The sequence below is a fragment of the Halichoerus grypus genome, chromosome 13 (assembly GCF_964656455.1).
Source record: "Halichoerus grypus chromosome 13, mHalGry1.hap1.1, whole genome shotgun sequence".
Taxonomy (NCBI): Eukaryota; Metazoa; Chordata; class Mammalia; order Carnivora; family Phocidae; genus Halichoerus; species Halichoerus grypus.
The window spans coordinates 74,573,379-74,594,710 of NC_135724.1; the positions used below are offsets into that span (position 1 = coordinate 74,573,379).

The following is a 21,332-nucleotide window of genomic DNA, read 5'->3' on the forward strand; positions in this document are numbered from 1 at the left end:
AGGGGTGCTAAATTATGGTCGCTTGATGACAAAAGGTGAGGCTTTTTGTTTGTTTCCATCAAAATCAGCACTTGGTTGGATTAATAGCTGATTTTTTTTCCTTGCAACTTTCAGACTAGAAGTCCATAACCCTTTTCTTTTAGATCCCCTGATCTGAGCACATAAACTCTAATTTCCTGGGTGTGATCTGATATGATGCCTCTTCCAGTCCACAAGGACCTACCTGGAAATGAAGACTCATCCTTTTGAACCTCTTAAAAAAGTGTTTTTAGATTGGGGCACCAAGTTGGGTGTAGAAGTTGTCTCTGGTCAGTGCAGAAATGTCTCTGGTTTCTGGGGAATGAATGACGTTCTCTGTCCCCTACTTGCAGCTCTACAGGGCATCGGCCTTGTTTGAAACAATCCGACATGAGGCGCAGCTGAGCACAGACTACAAACTCTCCCTCTTTGACCTGCAGACTTCATCCTACCAGGCCTTGCAGCGGGTGCTCGTCAGCCTGGGTGAGAGCGGCCGGGGTTCCCACTTCTTGCGAGCGCGCCTGCGTGTCTGAGTTGTTCTAGGGTTGCTGGGGCGGAATCTGATTCGTTGTTACAACAGGCCGTGAAGCCACGACTGCAATCCAGTCATCAGACATGTGTTCGTTTATTCAACAAACATGTGCAGAGCACCTACCAGGTGCTGTGTGCCTGTCCTGGGAATGAAAGGGAGGCCCGGTTCCTGACCTCCAGAAGCATTTAGCCTGGTGAAAGGCAGAAGTCAGTGAGTCCAGTACGGTGTGACTGGTGCTTGGGGTAAAAGAAACTCCGGTGCTGTGAAAACAAAGCGTTTTGGCAGGCGGACCCAGGAGCCGGAGAGGTGTCCTGGGGCTAGAGATGCCTGAGCCAGCCATTCCCCTCAGGTTCCCTCCCACCATTAATACCTGGGGAGAGTACCTGAGAAGATGCCTGGCCTCTTCCCTAATTCCTCTGCCCCATAGGTTTTTCGTTTGCTGTCTAGTAAATGTTTTTACTCTCTGGGTCTGCCCCTGGGCTGTGACCCAGTCCGCAGTTGTTCTCCCAGGCCCCTGTGCTGCCTTGCCCTGGGGCAGCATGCATTTCCCTCACCGGGGCCTCCGCTGTCCATCACCCTCTTCCAGCTGCCCTGTCCTCTGCCTCTTCTCAGGCCCGTCCGGCTCTGCAGGCCATTTCCCCCAACCCAGAACTTGGGTGGAAGAGGTATTCACCAGAACTAACAATGTCTTTGAAGTTGGATGTTGAGGCCTTGTCAATAAGAACCTGTCCTTTGCTGTGTGTATCTGAATGCTCAGACTTCCCCCTTGAAAAATGTATCTATTAAATGTGCTCAGTGCCTGAGATTACAATTTATTATCTATTATAATCACAGTGTCAAGGCTGCCTAACACTTTGGGGCCGATTTTCCAATGTGCACAGAAATCATCCCTGCTGTTCCAGTTAATAACTTAATAGGGTAAAGAAGACATTTGCATACACACATGTAAACCCCCACTTTCTACTGATACTGGAGCTGCAGGAAGCTAGGCATCCTTGAAGAGCTGTTGGAGCTGCAGCATCTTGTCTCCTGCCTCTGCCGACTCTCTCTTTGGACCCTAGTTGGAGCAAATCTTCCCTATCTATATTTATGATGCAAGCAAATCCTCTGCATTGTATTCGTTCTCAACACTCTAAACAATCCTCACTTGAAAGTATGTTGCTTTATATTTTTGGTGCCCTCATGTGTGTGCATTTAGCTTTTAAACTAGGTAACAGACTAGTCTCTTAGGGAAAGTGGGATCAGGAATTGGACTGAAAGACTGAGGAAAAGCTTTGAAAGAGAGAAGCAGTTTCAAAGAACTAAAGACTTCAGAGGTTTAAACCCTTTGCCTGTGGGGACTGGAAGAGGAGAGAAGCGAAGGTGTGGGAGCCTAGAATGGAATGAGGTCTCAGCCCTAACAAAGCATCACCTGTTATGTATGTGGTACTTTGAATAACCCATTCAGGCATCCTCACGTACAGCACCTCGGTTAATCTGTACAGTAGCCCTTTGAGATAGGCAGGGTGACTTTTAGGATCCTCCTTTTGAGCCAAGGTCAATGAAAAGGAATAGGACACACTCAGCAGAGGGACTGGCAGGTGTAAAGGCACAGAGGTATCACTTGGGGTGGGGTGTCCCTCACACTGTCTAGTGGGGCTGGACAGTGCAACGCATAGAGGGGCTGCATCGAAGAGAGAAAGACGGTCAGGAGCCGGGTCCTATAGGCTTATCTGCCAAGGCCAAGTCAGAATCAGAGTTGAGCAGGGAAGTGAGAGGGTAACCAGCATGCAAAGCATTAGGTCCAAATAGCTAAAGTGAATGGGGTCAGATGCCAGGAGGCCAGGGAGCAACTCAGGATGTGGATCGGAGAACGAGCAGGGCTGAGGACCATCCCCTGAACAAAGTTGGCTCTCTTGGGTATGGCTGTCGATGGGGGAAAGCCCGATGGCTTAGGGTGGTGGGGGGACTCTGAAAATGTGGGGTTTTATGAGTGGCGTGGCGCTGTACCCATCATCTGAGGCAGGCGGTTGGTTGTGAGACGGAGACTGTGCCGCACAGAGGAGTGCAGAGACTGAGGTTTCTGCCCAGGATCTCTGTACCTGATGGCCCTCTGTGGATAAACACACTCCCCCAGGGACTCCTCACGTGTGGCTTTTGTTTCCTAGGCCATCATGATGAAGCCCTAGCTGTGGCAGAAAGAGGACGGACGCGGGCATTTGCCGATCTTCTGGTAGAACGACAAACAGGACAACAGGACTCCGACCCCTACTCCCCAGTCACTATTGATCAGATCTTAGAGATGGTTAATGGCCAGAGGGGACTAGTGCTTTACTATTCCCTGGCCGCAGGCTACCTGTATAGCTGGCTGCTTGCTCCTGGGGCAGGTAAGATCTCTCTCTATGGGAACTGGGCAATTAAGACACTAGACTGTGAAAGTCTAATGAATAGAGGTAGAAGAGGTGCATTACCTTAGATCAGACTAAGGAGCTGGTGTCGGCTTTCAGCAAAACCTCAGCCACGGCGGATATTCTGTGGTGGGGCATTCAATTAATAAGACAGCCCAGCTTTCTCATTCCCCCAAGAAATTGCTGCTCCTTGCTGGTGAATGTGGAAGCAGTTTTCAAGGAACATGAAGAGCAGGAGGATTAATTTCACCAGCAGCCCTATTTTTAGGCAGCTGTTGTTCATTAGCTAATAAAGCGATGACTGTTTAAGTCCTAATGAGTTCTTTCTAGATATGATTTAATAATTGTGACCCTTCGTCATGGTAAAGTTAGAGAGACTAAAATGATAATGGCAACTCTTATCACAGTATATAAATGAAGTCTTATGCTTGAAATTTCCGAGTTTAGCAGAACCCATTTTAACCAGTTCTGTTGTATATCTATTTCCGAAGTAAAAATCCCCTTTGATTAAATCGGCATTAAATGCTCAGGCTGTAACTGTTTCACTAAATACAGAACCACTAATTAGCTGCTAGGGCCATATTTTTTGCATAATAAAATGCTGATGGCTTTACCATATTGGAGACACACCAGATCCAATTAGAGTTTATTGACTGGGGAAGTGGATCTTATAATTGGGAATCTTGAAGAATGGGCTTCTTGAATATCTGTAAGCCAATTTCAAAAAGTTCAACTGCCAGGGAGAATTGACAAGATTTTCTTGATTGTGTTTCTGTCCCTTTGATTTAAAAAAAAAAAAAAATGATGGCTGGATGACAACTCTCAGATGCCCCTTGGGTTTTGAGCACTCGCACCTGTACATTTGGTGGCTTGGCATTATTTTTTATAATCTTTTCCCCTTAATTCCTTGTTTTTTATGGGCTTTCCATAAAGAACATTCTTATCTCTGACCTTTTTATGCTGAAGGTTTTAGTTGTGATGTTCATGGTGACTTGGTGAGTGTCAGCTGCAGTGGAATGAATCCCTGTGTATACCCCGCCCCCCAGAGGGGCCTGATGCCTAGGAGGACATGGCTGATGATGGAGGTATCAAGCTCTTTCCCTCTGTCATTGTTATGTTTTGGGGACATGATTTGACAGGTGGTATGTCCAAATCCCTGTAATAATGAGCCATGTATAATGAGGCTCCCATTGTTTCTCTTTCCCGTCCTCTTTGCTCTTAATGAGACTCTGAAGCTTTCACTGGGGCTCTAATCCAATCAGAGAGGACCAGCCTTTTCCAGGGCTGACACACCTCATTACCATTTGAGAATATGTCCTATGTTTATTGCCAGAAAACCACTATGGATTGCTTCAGTTTCATACAGCCATAATTTTTTGCTCCTTTAATCCATTAATGATGGTTGGCCAGTTAGTCTTATTTAAAAATGGTTTGAAATATTTTTATCTGGTCTTTGTATGACGACGTATTTATTTTTGACTAGCTTTTGTGAAATAAAAGGTCTTTGAGTAACACAGTTTCTACTTGGCTAGTTATATTTTTGTTCAGGATTTCAGTTTCTGGGGAGAATATACCTTGGCATGCTCATGCACCATTCGGGAAAGAAAACTTTCCCTAGTTGGTGCTTCTGAGAAGCATCTGTTTGGAAATACATATGAAGTAGTCATCATTCCATGAGCTTCTGAATATAGTGTCAAGAGCAGAAGCCTTATCTTGCATTCCCTGGTTTCAAGCACCACACCTGAAGACGAAAGCTGTAGAAATGGGTACTGACCAAATTCTGGAAAGCCCTCTCGAGACCTCGGATTTCAGGATTTCTTCACACAGTTTGGGTGGCATGCTTGCCCAAGAGTGCTATCCCCTGTCTCCAGCCCTCCCTCCCGCAGCCCCGGTCTCGCATAAGGTTGGCTCTGCCTGTCTGGTTTCAGGAATTCTGAAGTTTCACGAACACTACCTGGGTGATAACGCGGCAGAAAACTCCAGTGACTTCCAGGCCAGCGGCAGCACAGCTCTTCCAACAGCCACCAGCTCAGCCCTCGAGCAGCACATCGCCAGTGTGCGAGAGGCCCTGGGGGTGGAGTCTTACTACTCAAGGCAAGTAGTACACCGTTCCCAGTTCCATCTTCAGATACAATCTCTGTATCTGAAGGGGTGTTGGGTTTTTTCTCTCTTTCTTTTGTAAACATCCTATTTGAGCTAAATGGAAGAAATCTATGGAATTTGCACTTTTGTGTGAAGTCTGTTCACAGTTGCTGCAGGAGAAACAAATATGTGTCCCTGGAGGGCAGACCCCTTCATGGGCTGTCTTTATTCTTTTTGGTAATTTCCTTTCAGATAGGGAAAGTTCTCCTCAGAGATGCGCGTTTTCTAAGGAGGGTTTGTTTGTAGGATGTTTAAACCTACACATGACTTTGAATTTAACATACCAGCTAATTAAAACTGAGGTGATTTTTGGGTTATAAACCGATTAATAATGAGTTTGTTTGTACTACAGCTGAAGCCTGTTTGAGAGAGTAATTTAACACTAGTGACAGGATCTGTGCGTTGTGGGGCTGAGGTGAAGGAAGTTGACCTCCCAGCATTGAGAATAGAGAAGGGAAGTGCTTTTTGCAAAGATTGTAAAAGTTATATGCTTATGGGAACATTTTATCATGATTGACTATTTTACATACAGAAAATAATTTCCACAAGCACCCTGCTGCTCGGGAAAATGGAAAGAAGAGAGGGCCATAGAACTGGGTGGTAGCCAGATTTTCAGGCATCTCAGCCCTCCATCCTGTGCTTAGTAAGTGTCAAGAAGATCTGTGTGTCGGAGAATCTTGTGTTAGCTGGTGTCAGGTCCCAGGGACATCTGCTTGTCTCTTGAATGATTTCATTTGCAATCATGGAAATCCTAAGACGTCACCGTAATTCTTTGGAGATGCTTATCCCAGACTCCCGAGTGTGTGTTGGTCAGTGCCAGCAGCTGGGTTGATCTTTAGGGTGCTTATGAAGTTGGGGACAAGTTCTTAGATGAACTTGGATAATGTAATGTCAAGAGTGGAAGGTGCTGTCAGGTCTTCTAGCTGAACTCCTTTATTTAACAGAAGCCAGCACGGAATAAGACTGCTGACAGCCAAGTTCGTGTCAGAGCTAGGATCACAACAATAGAGATCTCACCCAGACTCCCAGGCCACTGCTTGTTCTGTTTTTAATTATCAAAATTAATATCATATTTGAGAAAATAGCCGAAGCATGTAAGGATGTCGTCTCCAGCTTCTGTGTGTATGAAGTATGAGCAGGCTTCAGCCACATGCACACATCGTTGTCTTATTTCTTCTATGACTGCAGTGCATCCTGGAGCATCCCTTTCCTTAACCCTGGGTAGCAGTGTGCTGATTACAGGGGCTTGACGGTGTTGTAACCCCAAGAACTTGGAAATATGGCTATTCCCTGAAATGTAATTACAGGTCACCATAAAAGTCTGCTTCAGCAACAGAATGGCACTGCAGCCAGTCGGATTCCACTGTAACCTGACCAGAGTTATTGCGTATCCAAAGTGAGTGTTAATGGGGCGCCTAGGTGGCTCCATTGTTAAATGTCTGCCTTCGGCTCAGGTCATGATCTCAGGGTCCTGGGATCGAGCCCTGCTCGGCAGGGAGTCTGTTTCTCCCTTTCCCTCTGCTGCTCCCCCTGTTTGTGCTCTTTCTCTCTCTCTGTCAAATAAATAAATTTTTAAAAAATTATTAAAAAAAAAAAAAACGAAAACAACAAAGTGAGTGTTAAAAGGATGGTTGGCCAGCAGTAGAAACACAAAATGAGGGAGAGGGAGGAGGGCAGATTTGGCCGTGCTCGTTTCTGACACTGTCAAAGGGAAAGAGAATCTTGGCTAAGGGACTCGAAGTCCCATTGAAAGGCTGTTCCCACAGTAGATCTGCAGTCTTCATGCTCTTATCCTTCCCCCCTTCCCTCCCTTCCACAAATATTGGAACACCTGCTATGTACTATGTACACTAGAGATCAAGAGTAAGGTGGTGAATAAGGCAGACATGGCTTCTGTTCCCAGGGACCTGAAAGATCGGAAACAACAGAGCACATAAAACCTTTTAATTAAAATTGCCGTTGTGCTTAAAGGAAAATGCAAGGTGGATAAAAATGTGTAAGTGAGGGTGGGGGATATTACAGGGGCTTTACGGTGTGGTGAAGGGGAGGAGATATTTGAGCTGAGCTCCGAAGGATTTTCAAGTTTGTAAGACCACCAGTCCAGAGCTTTCTCTGAGATGAGATCATGAAGGGACGCAGGCGTGCAAGGCCGCCCATTTGAAACCCCTGCACGTGCACGCAGAGGTGGTTTCTGTACGCCACCTCAGTTACAGCACTCTGGTGGCCACACCTAGGTCATCTCCGTCCAAACCAACCCTGATAGGCCTCAGCCTGCGTGAAAATATAGATTTTACTTGATCCCAATTTTCATGGACCTAGATTAAGATTCATCATAAGAAGGAAGGGGACTACCCTTTGACTCTTCCCAGTGCCTGCCCCCACCCCCCATCAGGCACTATGTTTAACTCCAAACACTTGTGCCTACGCAGCTATTTTATATGATACTGGAGCTTGAGTGATTTTGCTTCCAGGTGACTTTTGAATAGAAAACAAATGACTTTTGGGTTATAGTTCAGCTCTTCATCAATGGTAGGGAGAGAAGAGAGACTGTAACTTGCTTAATTTGCCACATTAATCTTTTCCTCTCTGCTCTATACAGAAAGCTAGCAAGTTAGGATGAGTCCTTAGGGAGCTATCTCTAGGATGTTGGGTGGCTTGATGCTTAGCATGACTTTGTTGGGCTGCCCTTGGTAGCTTCGATACTCAGTTCAGACTGCCAGAAATAAGGTCTTTTCTGCTGCTTTGGACTAGTCTTATTAGAAATTTGTTCTTATTCTTTATTTAAACTCAAAATTGAACACTTCAATGGCATGGTTTGAATTTACTAGAATGGAGTTTTGTGAGACTGTGGTTTCTGCCTCATAGTTTCATGAAAACTGTATGAAAATTTCAATGACAGGTAAATTATTTTTCATCTATAAAACTTTAAAATATTTTTAAAGCCATAATGCTTATTAATAGTAAAGATGCAGTGAATGAGCAGTCTCATACAGTAGGGATATAAAAAAACAATTTATATATAAAAATAATTTGTCAGTAGTATCAAAAATCCTTAAATGTTCATGCCCTTTTACCTCCAAATTCTCATTTTGGAAATGGAGTAAGGAGGTATTCATAGGAATATTTATAATAAGTCTATATATTACAAAAAATTTTATTTATTTATTTATTTGAGAGAGAGCAAGTGGGGAGGGAGGTGCAGAGGGAGAGGGAGAGAGAATCTTAAGCAGGCTCCATACTTAGCTTGGAGCCCTATGGGGGGCTCGACCTCATGACCCTGAGATCATGACCTGAGCTGAAATCAAGAGTCGACGCTTAACCGACTGAGACACCCCGGTGCCCCACTATAGAAAATTTTAAAAACCTAAATGTCCACAATAATTGAATGTCAAATTATTTTATATCTATCCAATATAATATTACATTGTAATTAAAATTATGTTTAACAGAGAATTTTTCATCATATAGCCAAATGTTTATTACAAAATATTAAGTGAAAAAAATAGGATATAGAATTATTACATATAGTATAGTTTAAAATATACAAAATATGGGTAGTATGAAAAGTAAGACAAAAAATCCTTACAAGGAAATAGGCTATAGTGTTAGTGGTAATTATAGGTGGATGGTGGAATTACACATGCTTGGTATTTTATTCTTTCTACCATTCCTTATTTTCAGTTTTTTCACAATGGACATATAGTACTTTTTAAATTAGAAATAAAGCCATGAATAAACAACTCTATCATGCAAAGGGAAAAAAAGAACCTTTCTGTAATTAGTTTACAGAGAATAAAATCCAAGTTTTGGAGCTTGGCACAATGATCTAGCTCTAGGAAGGCATTCTGGGTTTATTTTCCATCTTGTCTCTTGGTGAACACCATGCTCCAGCTACCATACCTTCTTCTCTTTTCTCTAAATGTACCCTGTGCCGCCTTCTCGTCTACTCTAGCTCAGGCATCTCTAACCTCTGAATCTGTAGGTGCAGCTGCCCACCAAATATCTCTGCATGGGAATCTTCTAGGAATCTCTAGTCTAAAATATCTAAATCCCAACTCTTGAGTTTCCCCATTTCCCTCCTCAATCAGTCATTGTAATATACCCTACATTAACAGAATGAAGAACAAAAACCACATGATGATCTCAATAGATGCAGAAAAGACATTTGACAAAATTTAACACCTTTTTGTGATAAAACAACAACAGCAACAACAACACTCAGCAAACTAGGAAAAGAAGGAAATTACCTCAACATAATAAAGGCCATGTATGAAAAGCTTGCAACTAATATCAGACTCAGTGGTGAAAACTGAAAGCTTTCCCTCTAAGATCAGGAACAAGGCAAGGGTACCCTCTCTTGTCACTTCTATTCAGCATAGTACTGGAAGTCCTAACCACAGCAATTAGGCAAGAAAAAAAAAAAAAGTCCTCCAAATTGTACAGGAAGAAGTAAAATTATGTCTGTTCACAGGTGAGATGATATTATATGTAGAAAACCCTAAAGATTACACCCAAACCCTGTTAGAACTAATAAACAAATTTAGCAGAGTTGTAGGATACAAAATCAATACTCAAAAATCAGTTGTATATCTGTATACTAACAATGAATAATTCAAGAAGGAAATTAAGAAAACAATCCCATTTATAATAGCATCAAAAAGAATGAAATACTTAAGAATAAGTTTAACTCAGGAGGTGAAAGACTTGTATACTGAAAATTGCAAAATATTGCTGGAAGAAATTAAAGAAGACAAATAAATGGAATGACATCCCATGTTCATGGATTGGAAGAACTAATATTGTTAAAATGTCCACACTACCCAAAGCAATCTATAGATTCAATGTAATCCCTATCAAAATTCTGCTGGTATTTTTTACAGAAATAGGAAAAAAAATCCTAAATTCATATGGAATCTCAAAGGATCCCAAAAAGCTGGAGCAATTATGAGGAATCAAAACAAAGCCAAAGGCCACACACTTCCTAATTTCAAAACATCACAATGCTACAGTCATCAGAACAGTGAGGTACGGGCATAAAGACAGAGACACACAGGCTAATGGAATAAAATAGCCCAGAAATAAACCCTGACATGTAGGTCAAATAATCTTTGACAGGAGTGCCAGGGCTACATACTGGGGGAAAGGATAGTCTCTTTAACAAATGGTGCTGGGAAAACTGGATATCCACATGCCAAAGAATGAAATTGGACCCTTGTCTTACACCATATATAAAAGTTAACTCGAGATTAAAAAAAAAAAAAAGTTAACTCGAAATGAATTAAAAACCCAAACATAAGACCTGAAAGTATAAAACTCCTAGGAAAAGCTTCATGGCATTGGATTTGGCAAGGATTTCCTGAATATGACACCAGAAGCCCAGGTAACAAAAGCAAAATTATGCAAGTGCGACTACATCACATTTAGACTTCTGCAAGGCAAGGGAAACAGTCAACAGAGTAAAAAGTCAACCTATAGAATAGGAGAAAATATTTTCAGACCATATATCTGATAAGGGGCTAATATTTAGAATATGTAAAGAACTCCTAGAACCTAACAACAACAACAACAAATAATCTGGTTCGAAAATGGTCAAAGGACTTGAACAGACATTCTCCAGAGAAGATACAGATGGCCAACAGGCACCAGAGAAGATGCTCAACATCACTAACCATCAGGGAAATGCAAATCAAAACCACAAGGAGATGGATATCCCCTCACACTGGTTAAGATGGCCACTATCAAAAAGACAGGACATAACAAGTGTTGGCAAAGATATGAAGCAGTCAGAACCCTTGTGTTCTGTTGGTGGGAATGTAAAATGTGGCAGCTACTATAGAAAACAGTATGGAGGTATGTTTTTTACCACAAGAAGAAAAGGTATAAAAAATACATCTGATTCCGCCCACTCTGTCTCCACCACCACAAGCACAGTGCGGGTCCTCATCGTCTGTTCCCTGAACCACGGTCGCCACCTCATGTCTCGGCCTTGCAGTCCCCTTCCCTCAGAGTGACCTTTCACAGATGTATGTGGGACCATGCTTCCTGTTCTCCCCATCGCAAAGCACCCTAAACTCATCACAAAGCATCCCCCTCAAAGGTTCTGATGTTTCGTAGATTTCACGGTCCTCATGGCAGGTGATCTCCCCTCTGCCTGTTGAATGGCACCTCTGGCCCTTCGGCTTGACATGTCCCTGTCTGCCCCCGAGCCTCCTCTCACCACTAAGGCTATTCCAAGGACTGTCCCACCCTAAAGTTTAGCTTGTGCCCTTCTTTCTCTCTGTAAAGTTCTGCCCACTGCCGTTGGGATGACTGGTTCAATCTCATCCTTCGAACTCCTGCTTCCATGGTAACTCCTCAGAAAGGTCTTTCAGGAGCTTCATTGTTGGTTTTGTTCACCTCTGCTTACCCAGTGCCTGGGGCGGTCCTGCAACGTAGTCTATGCTTAATAAATGTTTAAGTGAACAACTGGCTAACTCTCTGAGTGCATTAAGTACTTCTCCCTGCTGCCCAGAATTGCCCTACTTTTCCTACAGATATTCTAATCACCCATGAGAGCCCTGTTCAAATCCCACACCGTTTCCCTGAGGACCACGCAGAGACCCTAAGTCCATATCAGTTTTTGCTCCCCCTCTGAGGTGCCTAATAATAGTACTTACTCCGTTCTTCCTCATTTCATAGTCGCTTGACTTGTGTGCCTTCCCAGGCAGATGGCGATACCGTGGGAAGCAGGTGCTGTGTCCTCTCTGAATGCTCAGTGCCTGGCCCGCAGTGAGATGTCCATAAATTTGAATTTCAGTCGCCAGAAGATGTGCTGTGAGCACACTCTCTGTTCATGCTGGGCCGATTTACTGACTGTCTTTTTCTAGTGGATGTAAAATATACTGTGCCCCTAGAAATTGAGTCTCTGTGCCTTGGGGAGCACATTCATTCAATTACCCACAGCCTGGCTATGGTGTCCTTGTTATTCTGCAGACTGTTTTTGCTTTCCTTAATGGCATCTTGCTGCTGAAAGGAAGTGCAGTGCTACAAAGGAGTTTCTGAAAATGGATTTAAAATAAAAGAACTGCTTTTATTAAGTGTTTAATAAGAACTTCCAGTCCCTTCTTCCTCCCAGATCAAAAGAGGCGTAGATTAAAACCACTGTATAGAACATGAACCTCCCATAAGGGAGACATTATGAATTTCAAAACACATCTTCAGTTTTTAATTCTGATATTTAGCTAGAATCTTGCTGTTTCCTGGGCACCTGGGACAGTGCAGGGACACTTTGGCAATGCTAAGCTGACCGGTGAGGACACTAGTAGTTCTGGAAGGAGTGCTCCCAAGAGATTTTAAATAAATTGCAATCATAGGCTGCCCTTATAATAGGGGAAATATTCCTTCATTGTAATGAATATTAAACCTTGATAAATTACAGCTGTTATTTTTGTTTCTTTCGATGCTTTTCTATATTTCTAATTTTTTTTACAGCAGGTTATTTTTTAGTCCAGTGCATTTTCTGATTTCACGGATTAATTTAGGTTGTACCAATGTGTAAATGCTGATGACTTCAGTTAATTCTAGACTGATCACAAACGGTGACTGTTACATCTGACAGTGCCAAGTGCTCAAGATGTGGGCCCATGAGATACCTCATATGTGGCTGGTGAGAGAGTAAATGGGCACAACCACATCAGAAGACAGGTTAGCATTACCTTCTAAAGCTGAATAATCACTTAGTCTTTGACTCAGGTCTATACCATAGGTGTACTATGCAAGAGAGGCTCTTGTACATGAGCAAGAATTTTCAGAATTGCACTGTAAACAATAGCAAAATGCTGGAAACTCACATGCCATCAGTGAGAGAGTGGATGAGTAATAGTCCCAAAATGGAATCTTAAGCCACAAAGAGATGAGCCACCGGGAACCCAAAGATGTGGCTAAATCTTGGAAATATAATCAGTGAATAAAAGCAGATCCTCAAATATTACCTATGGCATGAAGTCCTTTTAATAGAGTTAAAACAACTAAAATAAAAATATGGTTTTAGGAATATAGCTAGATGCAATAAAATTTGTACAGAAAGGACAGGCAGGGGACGATGGCTATGGGATTTGGGATGGGACTTTCCTCGGGCTGGGGAGGCAGGGATTGGGCTCCATGGGAGGTAACAAACGATAAGATGTATGTTATTCTCTGGCTTTTGTTTTGGTTAGTGGTTTTGTGAGCACTCATTAAATTATTAAAAATTACTAAGTAAATCAATGAAAGCAGGCCATGCATGGATCAATGATGAAAGGGTGTCAGGAACCGAAGATTATGATTAATCCAATTCCAAAGAGATTCCCCCACCCTCCAACAAGAAAAAATAAGGCAGGGTTTCTTAAACAAATTACAAAAGCAAGATTGTCTAGGACAAATTTAATCCATGTAAATGGACAATTGATAGATTGCTTTAAATTATTTGTATCTGTTCTTTTAAGAAGTACCCACGCACTGTCATTGTCATATTGTTGGCTTATTTTAAGTTACAGCTGACATTTGAAGTTTTAAATTATCTTTATAATATTTTCTAATTCTGGCTTTTTGCTAATCAAGGCTGACCTCCCAATCAATCCAAACTAGTAAGTTTTTATTTTACAAATCAAATATTTTTTTCTTACCCCAAATCATTTCCAGAATTATGTGGAGTAAAAGTGGATATTATAATTGGGGGGCATTTATTTGTTTCTTGAAACAAAGAGTTTCCCATTTCATTATAAATTAGGGTAGGTTCCCATTTTGAAAATATTTTATGTGTGTGTAGTCAATCTGGGCCAGAGCTGGTTCTGAGCCTGGAGATATATGCATGAATAATAGCTGGAATTCTTGGCCTTACAGTAGCTCACAGTGTGAAACATGCAACAAATGTGTAAATTATTAATCCACCATGTGCAAAATGTTATGATAAAGGTCTAAACAAAGAAGGCTGTGCCTCGCTCTGCCTACTTGGAGGTAAGGCGGTGGTTCAAGAGGCCTCCAGGGAGGTGACATTTGAGCTGGGCCCTGGAGAGTGAGGGGAGAAAAGTCACTGTGAGCAGAGGAATTCCTCCCCAGGCGAGGGTGTAGAGGAAGGAAAGGCCACGGCCTCCAGATAATGAATGATGGCTGCAAGAGAAGATCCATCTGTCCTCTGCTGTAGAATTGTCCTCTGTGTCACAGCCACTCAGCTACTCTCTCCTGGGTTTCACCTCTTTCTTGCAAGATCTGAAGGTGGGCTCCCTTTCTGATGGGGTGGGTTTGCCTGTCTGGGTCTCTTATGTCCTTTCTTCTTGGGACATGGCTGGATTCCAAGAGGCAGGCTTTATCTATGAGGTGACTCACTCAGGCTCAGCTATCCATGTTTGAGAAGAAGATGATGCCAGGTTAGGGATTACATCACTGAAGAGACACAGCTGCAGAAGTGAGTGGAACGCACTGGAGACTCTGGTCTTATGCCCCTGATTCCGATTTAGATTCCTTCCAAAAGGCTGAGTACAAAATAAATTCAGAAAGTTGCATTCGGTAAGCTTCTTAGGGTATCAGCAGCTTAGCAAGAAGGATAAGTGTGGTTGGTCTTCTTGTCTGACTTCTGAAGTAGCTAAATTGAATCCCCTTTTGTAGGTCTCATGAACTCTTAAAAAGCAGCATTCTTGAAATTGCTGAGTTTCCCCTTATACACGGGAGGGCTAATCTGGTGAATGGTAGAATCCGCCTAAAGACAAAAAGCAGACAGCAGTGATGCGGGGAAAAGGGTCCTGTGCCTGTCGTTCAGCCTGTGTGGGGCCTGGAACTATGAACAGCCTGGGTTTCCCTGGGTTTCCCTGACATTGCTGTTCCCGGGCCCCAGAGCACCGGCCTGTTTGGTAGATGCCATGAAGACTTGGCAGGGGCACTATTAAACACCAGACATTTCTCCTTTTATCTCTTGTCTCCGATCCTTTGTTCCTGGTCCCAAAGCTTGGAATGGCATCCCTGCTAGAAGAAGGGCCAGAGGGAGAAGGAGCGGGGCGAATGTATTGACCAATCCAGACCTTCAGCGCTTCCCTCTCAGTGTCCCATCAACTGTTGGCGGGCTGTTGCCATGACCAATTTCATAAAAATTCTTTGAACTAATCAAATCTCAATATCCCTGACTTTGTATACTCTGCCCTTTGCCCCGGTGAAATTCCCTGACCTTTTCTTTCTGATTGATTCTGTGCAGCTTTATCTAACAATCGATATTTAAGACATTTAATATATAACTCTTGACTTACCTTGCTTTGGGAAAATGACCCCAGTATAGCCACCAAGTTCCTCTTTGAACCGGCTAAAATAGGCATTGTTTTTCATCCCATTTGTCCTTTTATGATTTGAGCACGGTGGTTAAGGAGGCACTGGAGGGGTGCCATTCTTAAAAGAGCCCGTTTCACCTTGTCAGACCCACAGCTCACACTGTACAAGTCAGGTTTTCCTCCAGTAGTGTCACGAACACCTCAAGATTTCAGAGACTTGTAACCACAGACATGTATTTCTTGCTCTGGGGCTACCGATCAGCTGGGGTGGTTCTGCGTAGGCTCCTGTTGGGCTTAGGTCCCTGTGTCTCATCTTTCTGTGACCAGTGGTGACCAGACAAGACTCTCCTCATAGCAGAAATCAGGATTGCAAAGGACCGAGAAAAACAGACACTTTTAAAGCCCTGCTCACCTCTTGTCCACTCATGTTCGGTTGGCTAAAGCCAGTCACGCATCAAGCCAAACATCAGTGGGGCAGGGAGTCCCATGGAGTGAATATGATCTGAACAGTAACACAGCCTCCCTCTGCCCCTCACCCATGGAGACCTGGAGAGAGAGAGAAGGATGGTCCTTGCTCAGGCCTCAGGCTTCTGTTCTCTTCAGTGTCTGATGGTTGACCATATTTCTGCTTGTATCTCTCTCTCCTCAACATAGCACATACCCAGGTGGGGGAGGCTTTGCACGCACCCCTTCGTCTCCTTCCGTGGCTTCCCATCTTCCCCTCACTTACCCTTGGTTACTTTACTTTCCCTTGGAAACATAATCTTCCTTGAGGACACATGTCTACGTCCCTGGCCCCGTGTCTCCCTTGGTTTCGAGGCTTGATCGTCCCCCTAGAATTCACCTCTAGCTCAGCACATGCACCATCAGACCTTTGCTCAGGAAGCTGCCCAGGCTGGCACACTGTTACTCCCAGTTTTTCCCATTTACTTTAAAGCCTCCATCTTTCCTCCCCAAGTTCCTTAGTTTTGAGGCCTTTGAATCATTTGTCCTTAAATTTCCCTTTCCTGTATTGCTGTTTATTTAATCAATCACTAAACTCAGTGTGATCCTACTCTCTACCCCTTTTTCTCCCCTCCTCTGGGCCAGGTTCTTAACCACAACATGCCCCCATGACCAGCCTGGCCTTCCTGCCCCCTTCTCCACCCTGCAGTGCTTCTGCCCTCTGCGCCTGAGGACTTTTCTCAAAGTTCCGCTGTCATCCAAGCATTTCCACATACATCATAGCCCACAGAGAATGGCGGTGGCCGAGAAGTTCCTGCCGATGACGCTGGTGCTCAGGCTCCGTTGTCCCATACAGCCTTTCCCCCTCCATCTCCTGGTGTCAACTCTCTGTTCAAATAGGGACCACTTCTTTCCCCAGCCACCTCCAACCATGCATGTCCCCATGAGTGTGCATTTGCTTTCTGCTTCTGCCAGTGTGGGATCCCCTGGGGTTCTTTCCCCCCAGGGCATTGCTTTTCCTGCAGGCAGGAAGGGCTTACACAGGTGGGGAGAAGCTAAAATGCAGGGACAGAGGATGCTGCTGTGGAGCTGACCGCCCCCCCATGCCTCACCCCTTTTTCTACCTCCCATCCAGGATTTTGAAAAGTCTGGGCACACAGTGCATAGAACCCTGAAGTATCCTTGTTGGTTAACTGGAATTAAATTGTATAAATTAGCTCAGTCCCAACAAGGGAGGGGGGGGGTTGTCGCTGAACGCCATGTGGTCACATCTTATCTCTACATTACTAGCCCTTAGCAGTGTCTAGTACCTAAGAGGCCCTCCATGAGTATTCACTGGATGAGAGGGGGATTGGAAGAGGAAAAGAACACACTGTGGGGGGAACCTCCAAACTGGGTGGACACCTTCTCCTGACACACGGTCAATAGAGCATCATGACTGTAGCAAAGCATGACCCAAGTGATCGCGTGTGTTTCAGTCATTGCTCTGGCCTTTTCTTCCCACTCCCACCCCTGTGCAGCACCATGAAAGCAGGCGTCATCCTGGACACTCAAAGAGGTGGACTTCCCCAGATCTGGTAGTTAATGCAGACCTTGAACTAACATCCACGTTACAAAACTTGACCCGTAGGCCAGCACATGAAACTCTTCTGATTCACAGTAACACATTAAACTCGTTAAGGCTTCAAAAGTAATGAGATGTTCTTTCCTGGCTTTTGATAGACTTATGCTAATGCAGTGAGGAGTCAGTGCTAATAAGCCGGGAGAGGCAGAATTGATTTAAGGATCTGTCACTTCCAAAAACATACTGTCTGATGGAGACAAAGTTATCATTGTAAACTTGTCTTTTTCTTTATTCTTGTGCATGCTGCTCATCTCACTGCTAATTAGAAACATTGGGAGAGAACACTTCATTTTTCTGGCAGCCCTCACAAAAGCTTTCTGCTTTTAGGAAGGACTGAGTACCTTCCCATCACAGGACTTGGCTCATAGCTGTCTGACATTCATTCCCCTCCCTTGCCTCAACGTGCGGGCCTCCCACAAGCATGTTGCTGATGGCGGGGGGAGGGGGCTTCAGTCCATTTTCTGTGTCCTCACCTTCAATGTCACAGATGGATCAAGCCACAGTGGACGCTTCCACTTAAAGCCAGAAGTTGGATTGACCTATCCTGTCCATGAAAGGGCATAGCCATGGGATAATGTTCAGATCTTCCTGGAAGTTCACATATACATCTATTAATTAGACCTGGTGAGGTTGAAACTGTATGCATCACATATTGATTATCACATCAAGGTTGGAGACAGCCTTTCTTGTGAAGATGGAGTAGGAAGACTGAGGGATAATGACACCGATTTCCTTACTGTAGCCATCCCCGGCAAACCACCTCTCCTTCTGGACTTGTTTCTTCGTGATGCTTTGGGTGCCACAGTCCTGTCGACAACTTAGGAGATCTCTTTTGGGTTGTTGTCAAGTCTGGGTAGCTCTACTGCTCTGGGCTTCACTGCTTCCTTCTTGCTTGCCCCAATCACAGCGTTATTTATTGCGTGAGGTTCATTTTGTAACGTCTTTCCCTCCCTACTGGACTCGAGAGCCATTGAGGGTGGGGATTGGGTCTGTCCACTTTACCGTCAGGACACTACCTGGAATGTCACTGACCCTCAGGGAAATTAGTCATTGAATGACTAAAGAGATGGGCCCACCTTTCCTTTTTTCCATATAAACATGGTCTCTTCATAATTACATGAAAGCTAAAACTGGGAACGTTTCTGATCAATGCTATGTATGAGAAAAACCATTTCCAAAGAAGGACACAGAAGGAGCAAACAGGGCTAACAGCAGAGTGAAGAGAAAAAGAACAAGAGGAGTGTGCGTATGTACAAACTTTCTTTCAATCAAGCATAAACTAATGTTTTACTGTATTTTTCTTCTTGTCTGCTTCCTCCTACTTTGGCTCAGTGTTGAGTGTTAAGCCCCAGAGATAAAAACTCGGCATAGTCTATAATGGGTAAGGGCTTTGGATTACAGCGTTTTTGAATGTTGGAAATGGCTAAATTTAAAAGAGATAGAGAATTGTAGTTGGAAGAAAGTTACAAGGAGGAAAAAAGCTGTTTGTCTAACTTGTCTTTGAAAATGAGTCAAACGGGCAAGAGAGTCCAGATTCTGTACAATATGAGTCATTTCGGTTTCCCATGGTAGATAGGATTTTTCAGTAGATGGATACAACTTTGATTTCACCTTACACTATTAAATATTATTGCTAAACCAAGGTGTAGAACATGCCTTGGTGGGTGCTCTGTAATGCCAAGTGAATGCTCTTTTAATTCCGACTCCCTATTAGGACCTCTCAGGTTGCAAAGAAGAGGGAAACGGCCTCTGTTGGCCATTTTCCATGTGTCAGACACAGGTGTACGAACTCATAGATGTTTTTAATATCCTCTGAGGCTGTGATTGTGGTCCCCATTGTACATATCAGGAAGCTGAAACTCAGAGCCTTTTAATGAATTGTCAAGGGTTCTCACAGCTAGTTAAATGCTAGAAACAGAATTCAAGGGTGGGCTTTAGAAAGGGCTTGTCAAAAACAATGAGTGCCAACACGCCTCCTGGGGCTCTAGAATTATATCTTCAAATGATTTTGTTCAGAAAATGTCTCATTCACTCTTGTACAGACTTTTGCTGTCCCTTGGGAGATTTGGGTAGACTTTTCTTCTCCCCTCTGGAAACCTCCACTGAGTCTCTAATACTGGGCATTCTCCAATCTCACTGGCCTTAGCAGTAAGATGGAAGCAAAAAAAATTTGGAAAATAAACAAGATGAAAAAGTAGAAAAAGATTCTGTCACAGTGCTGTCAAACACATCATTTAAATAATCTCACTATGGTGAATTTGAGAGCAAGGAGAATGGTTTCTCATTGAGAAATAAAAATCCTTTGACTTGGAGAATATTTTCAAAAAATAAATCCTTCATTACCCTAGATATTTCTTGAAATGAAAATAGTCCATATCAAGACATATCATGAAAGAAATAATTCAATAGTCCTTGAGAAGTTATGTATTTTCTGTTCAAACATTAAAGTAATCGTTTAATCTTACATACAATTCCCTGAACTCTTCCTAAATAATTGCCTTGGTGATATTAGCTCAACCTTGAAATAGACTTGGATCTGTTGTATATTTGACTTTATTTGAAAGAGAAAAGCGAGTTTAAAGAACTAGAGACTTCAGAGGTTTAAGCCCTTTACCTGTGGGGACTAGAAGAGAGGAGGGAAGCAAACGTGTGGGAGCTCAGGATGGAGTGAGGTATCAGCTCAAACAGTAACAATGCCACCTGTTATGTACATGGTACTTTAGAGAACGTCTACCAGGCATCCTCATATATAGTGCCTGAGTTTACCTTCCCAGTAGCCCTTTGAGATGGGTAGGGTGACTCTTAGGACTCCTCCTTTCGAGAGAAGGACATTGAACCTCAAAGACTGATTTGTCCAAGGTCACACAGCTAAAGAATAAAGTCAGAACTTGAACCCAGGCCTCCAGCCTCCGTTCTCCTGCTCTTTCCGTCAAGCCGTTTGTCTCTCTCAAGAGGCAAGTATTTATTGTGGGTAAGCTCTCGCTAGATTTGCCAAGACTCATGCAAAATCTTTGACTGTAATGGAGCTTTTCCTATGTTTGAGACGTGTGAGTGTTGCCTGGGGTTTGTAACAGTATTTATAGAAATGGAATTTGAGCTGTGATAATGAAGTTCTGAATTGTTTTCTGCGTAACACTAAGCTTTAAGAGGAGCTCAGTTTAAGTCAATGACATATGAGTAAACTGGTCTACTTGTACATAGCTTGGGCATGTGGGTTCCGAGATAAATCTGAAGCTGCTTAAATCAAAGTGGAAGAGGAAAAAAAAGATAGAAAAGAAGAAGTAAATAAGGTGTCACTTAGTGTGATGCAGCTCTGTTTGCAAGAACAGCTGTGAAGTGTTTGGAATGAAGATAGTGTGGACAGTTTTAGAAGCAGTTTTCCAAGTAAGTTAGCCTTGTGTACAAATAGAGTTTGGAATCTTTTATCCATTTTTTCATTCAGCAGCTGTTTGCTGAATATCCCCATAATGCCAGTCACTGTTCTGGGCCTCAAGAATTCAGAGACAAGACTCATTTCCTGTCCTTGTGAAGCTCACAGACCAGCAGGTTTGTGGGTGTCACGAATAGAGACATCCAGAAGCACAGGTGTAAGTTTCACAAAGGTCTAGCTTTCATCTTATGCTGGGCACCAAGTTTACCTGCCCCCCACGTTTCCAAATCTGTTCTTGAAGTCGGAATTTTTAGTATTTCATATTAGAAGACATATTACCATCGGTCTGATTTGTGATACACCTAATTAGTGAGACATTCATGCAGCAAACATTTGTCAAATGCATACAGTATGCCTGGTCCTCTGCTGGGTATTTGGGTTACAGGGACAAAATCAGTAGATTTCCTGCTGCGAGGTGCTCTCAGTCTAGTAGGAGAGAAACGATACACAGACATACCCAATCCGGGTTCTGCTACTTACTAGT

General features: G+C 43.3%; 1 protein-coding gene across 4 annotated transcripts in view; it reads left to right on the forward strand.

Moving 5' to 3' along the window:
- Positions 1-21,332, forward strand: part of TTC28 (tetratricopeptide repeat domain 28) — a 621,832-nt gene that overhangs the window by 516,676 nt on the left and 83,824 nt on the right. For all 4 annotated transcript variants that reach the window (XM_078060812.1, XM_078060814.1, XM_078060813.1 and 1 more), the window contains 3 exons: positions 372-501; positions 2,698-2,916; positions 4,866-5,031. In XM_078060812.1, coding sequence (XP_077916938.1) covers positions 372-501; positions 2,698-2,916; positions 4,866-5,031 — 515 coding nt within the window. The remainder of the gene's footprint in view (positions 1-371; positions 502-2,697; positions 2,917-4,865; positions 5,032-21,332) is intronic.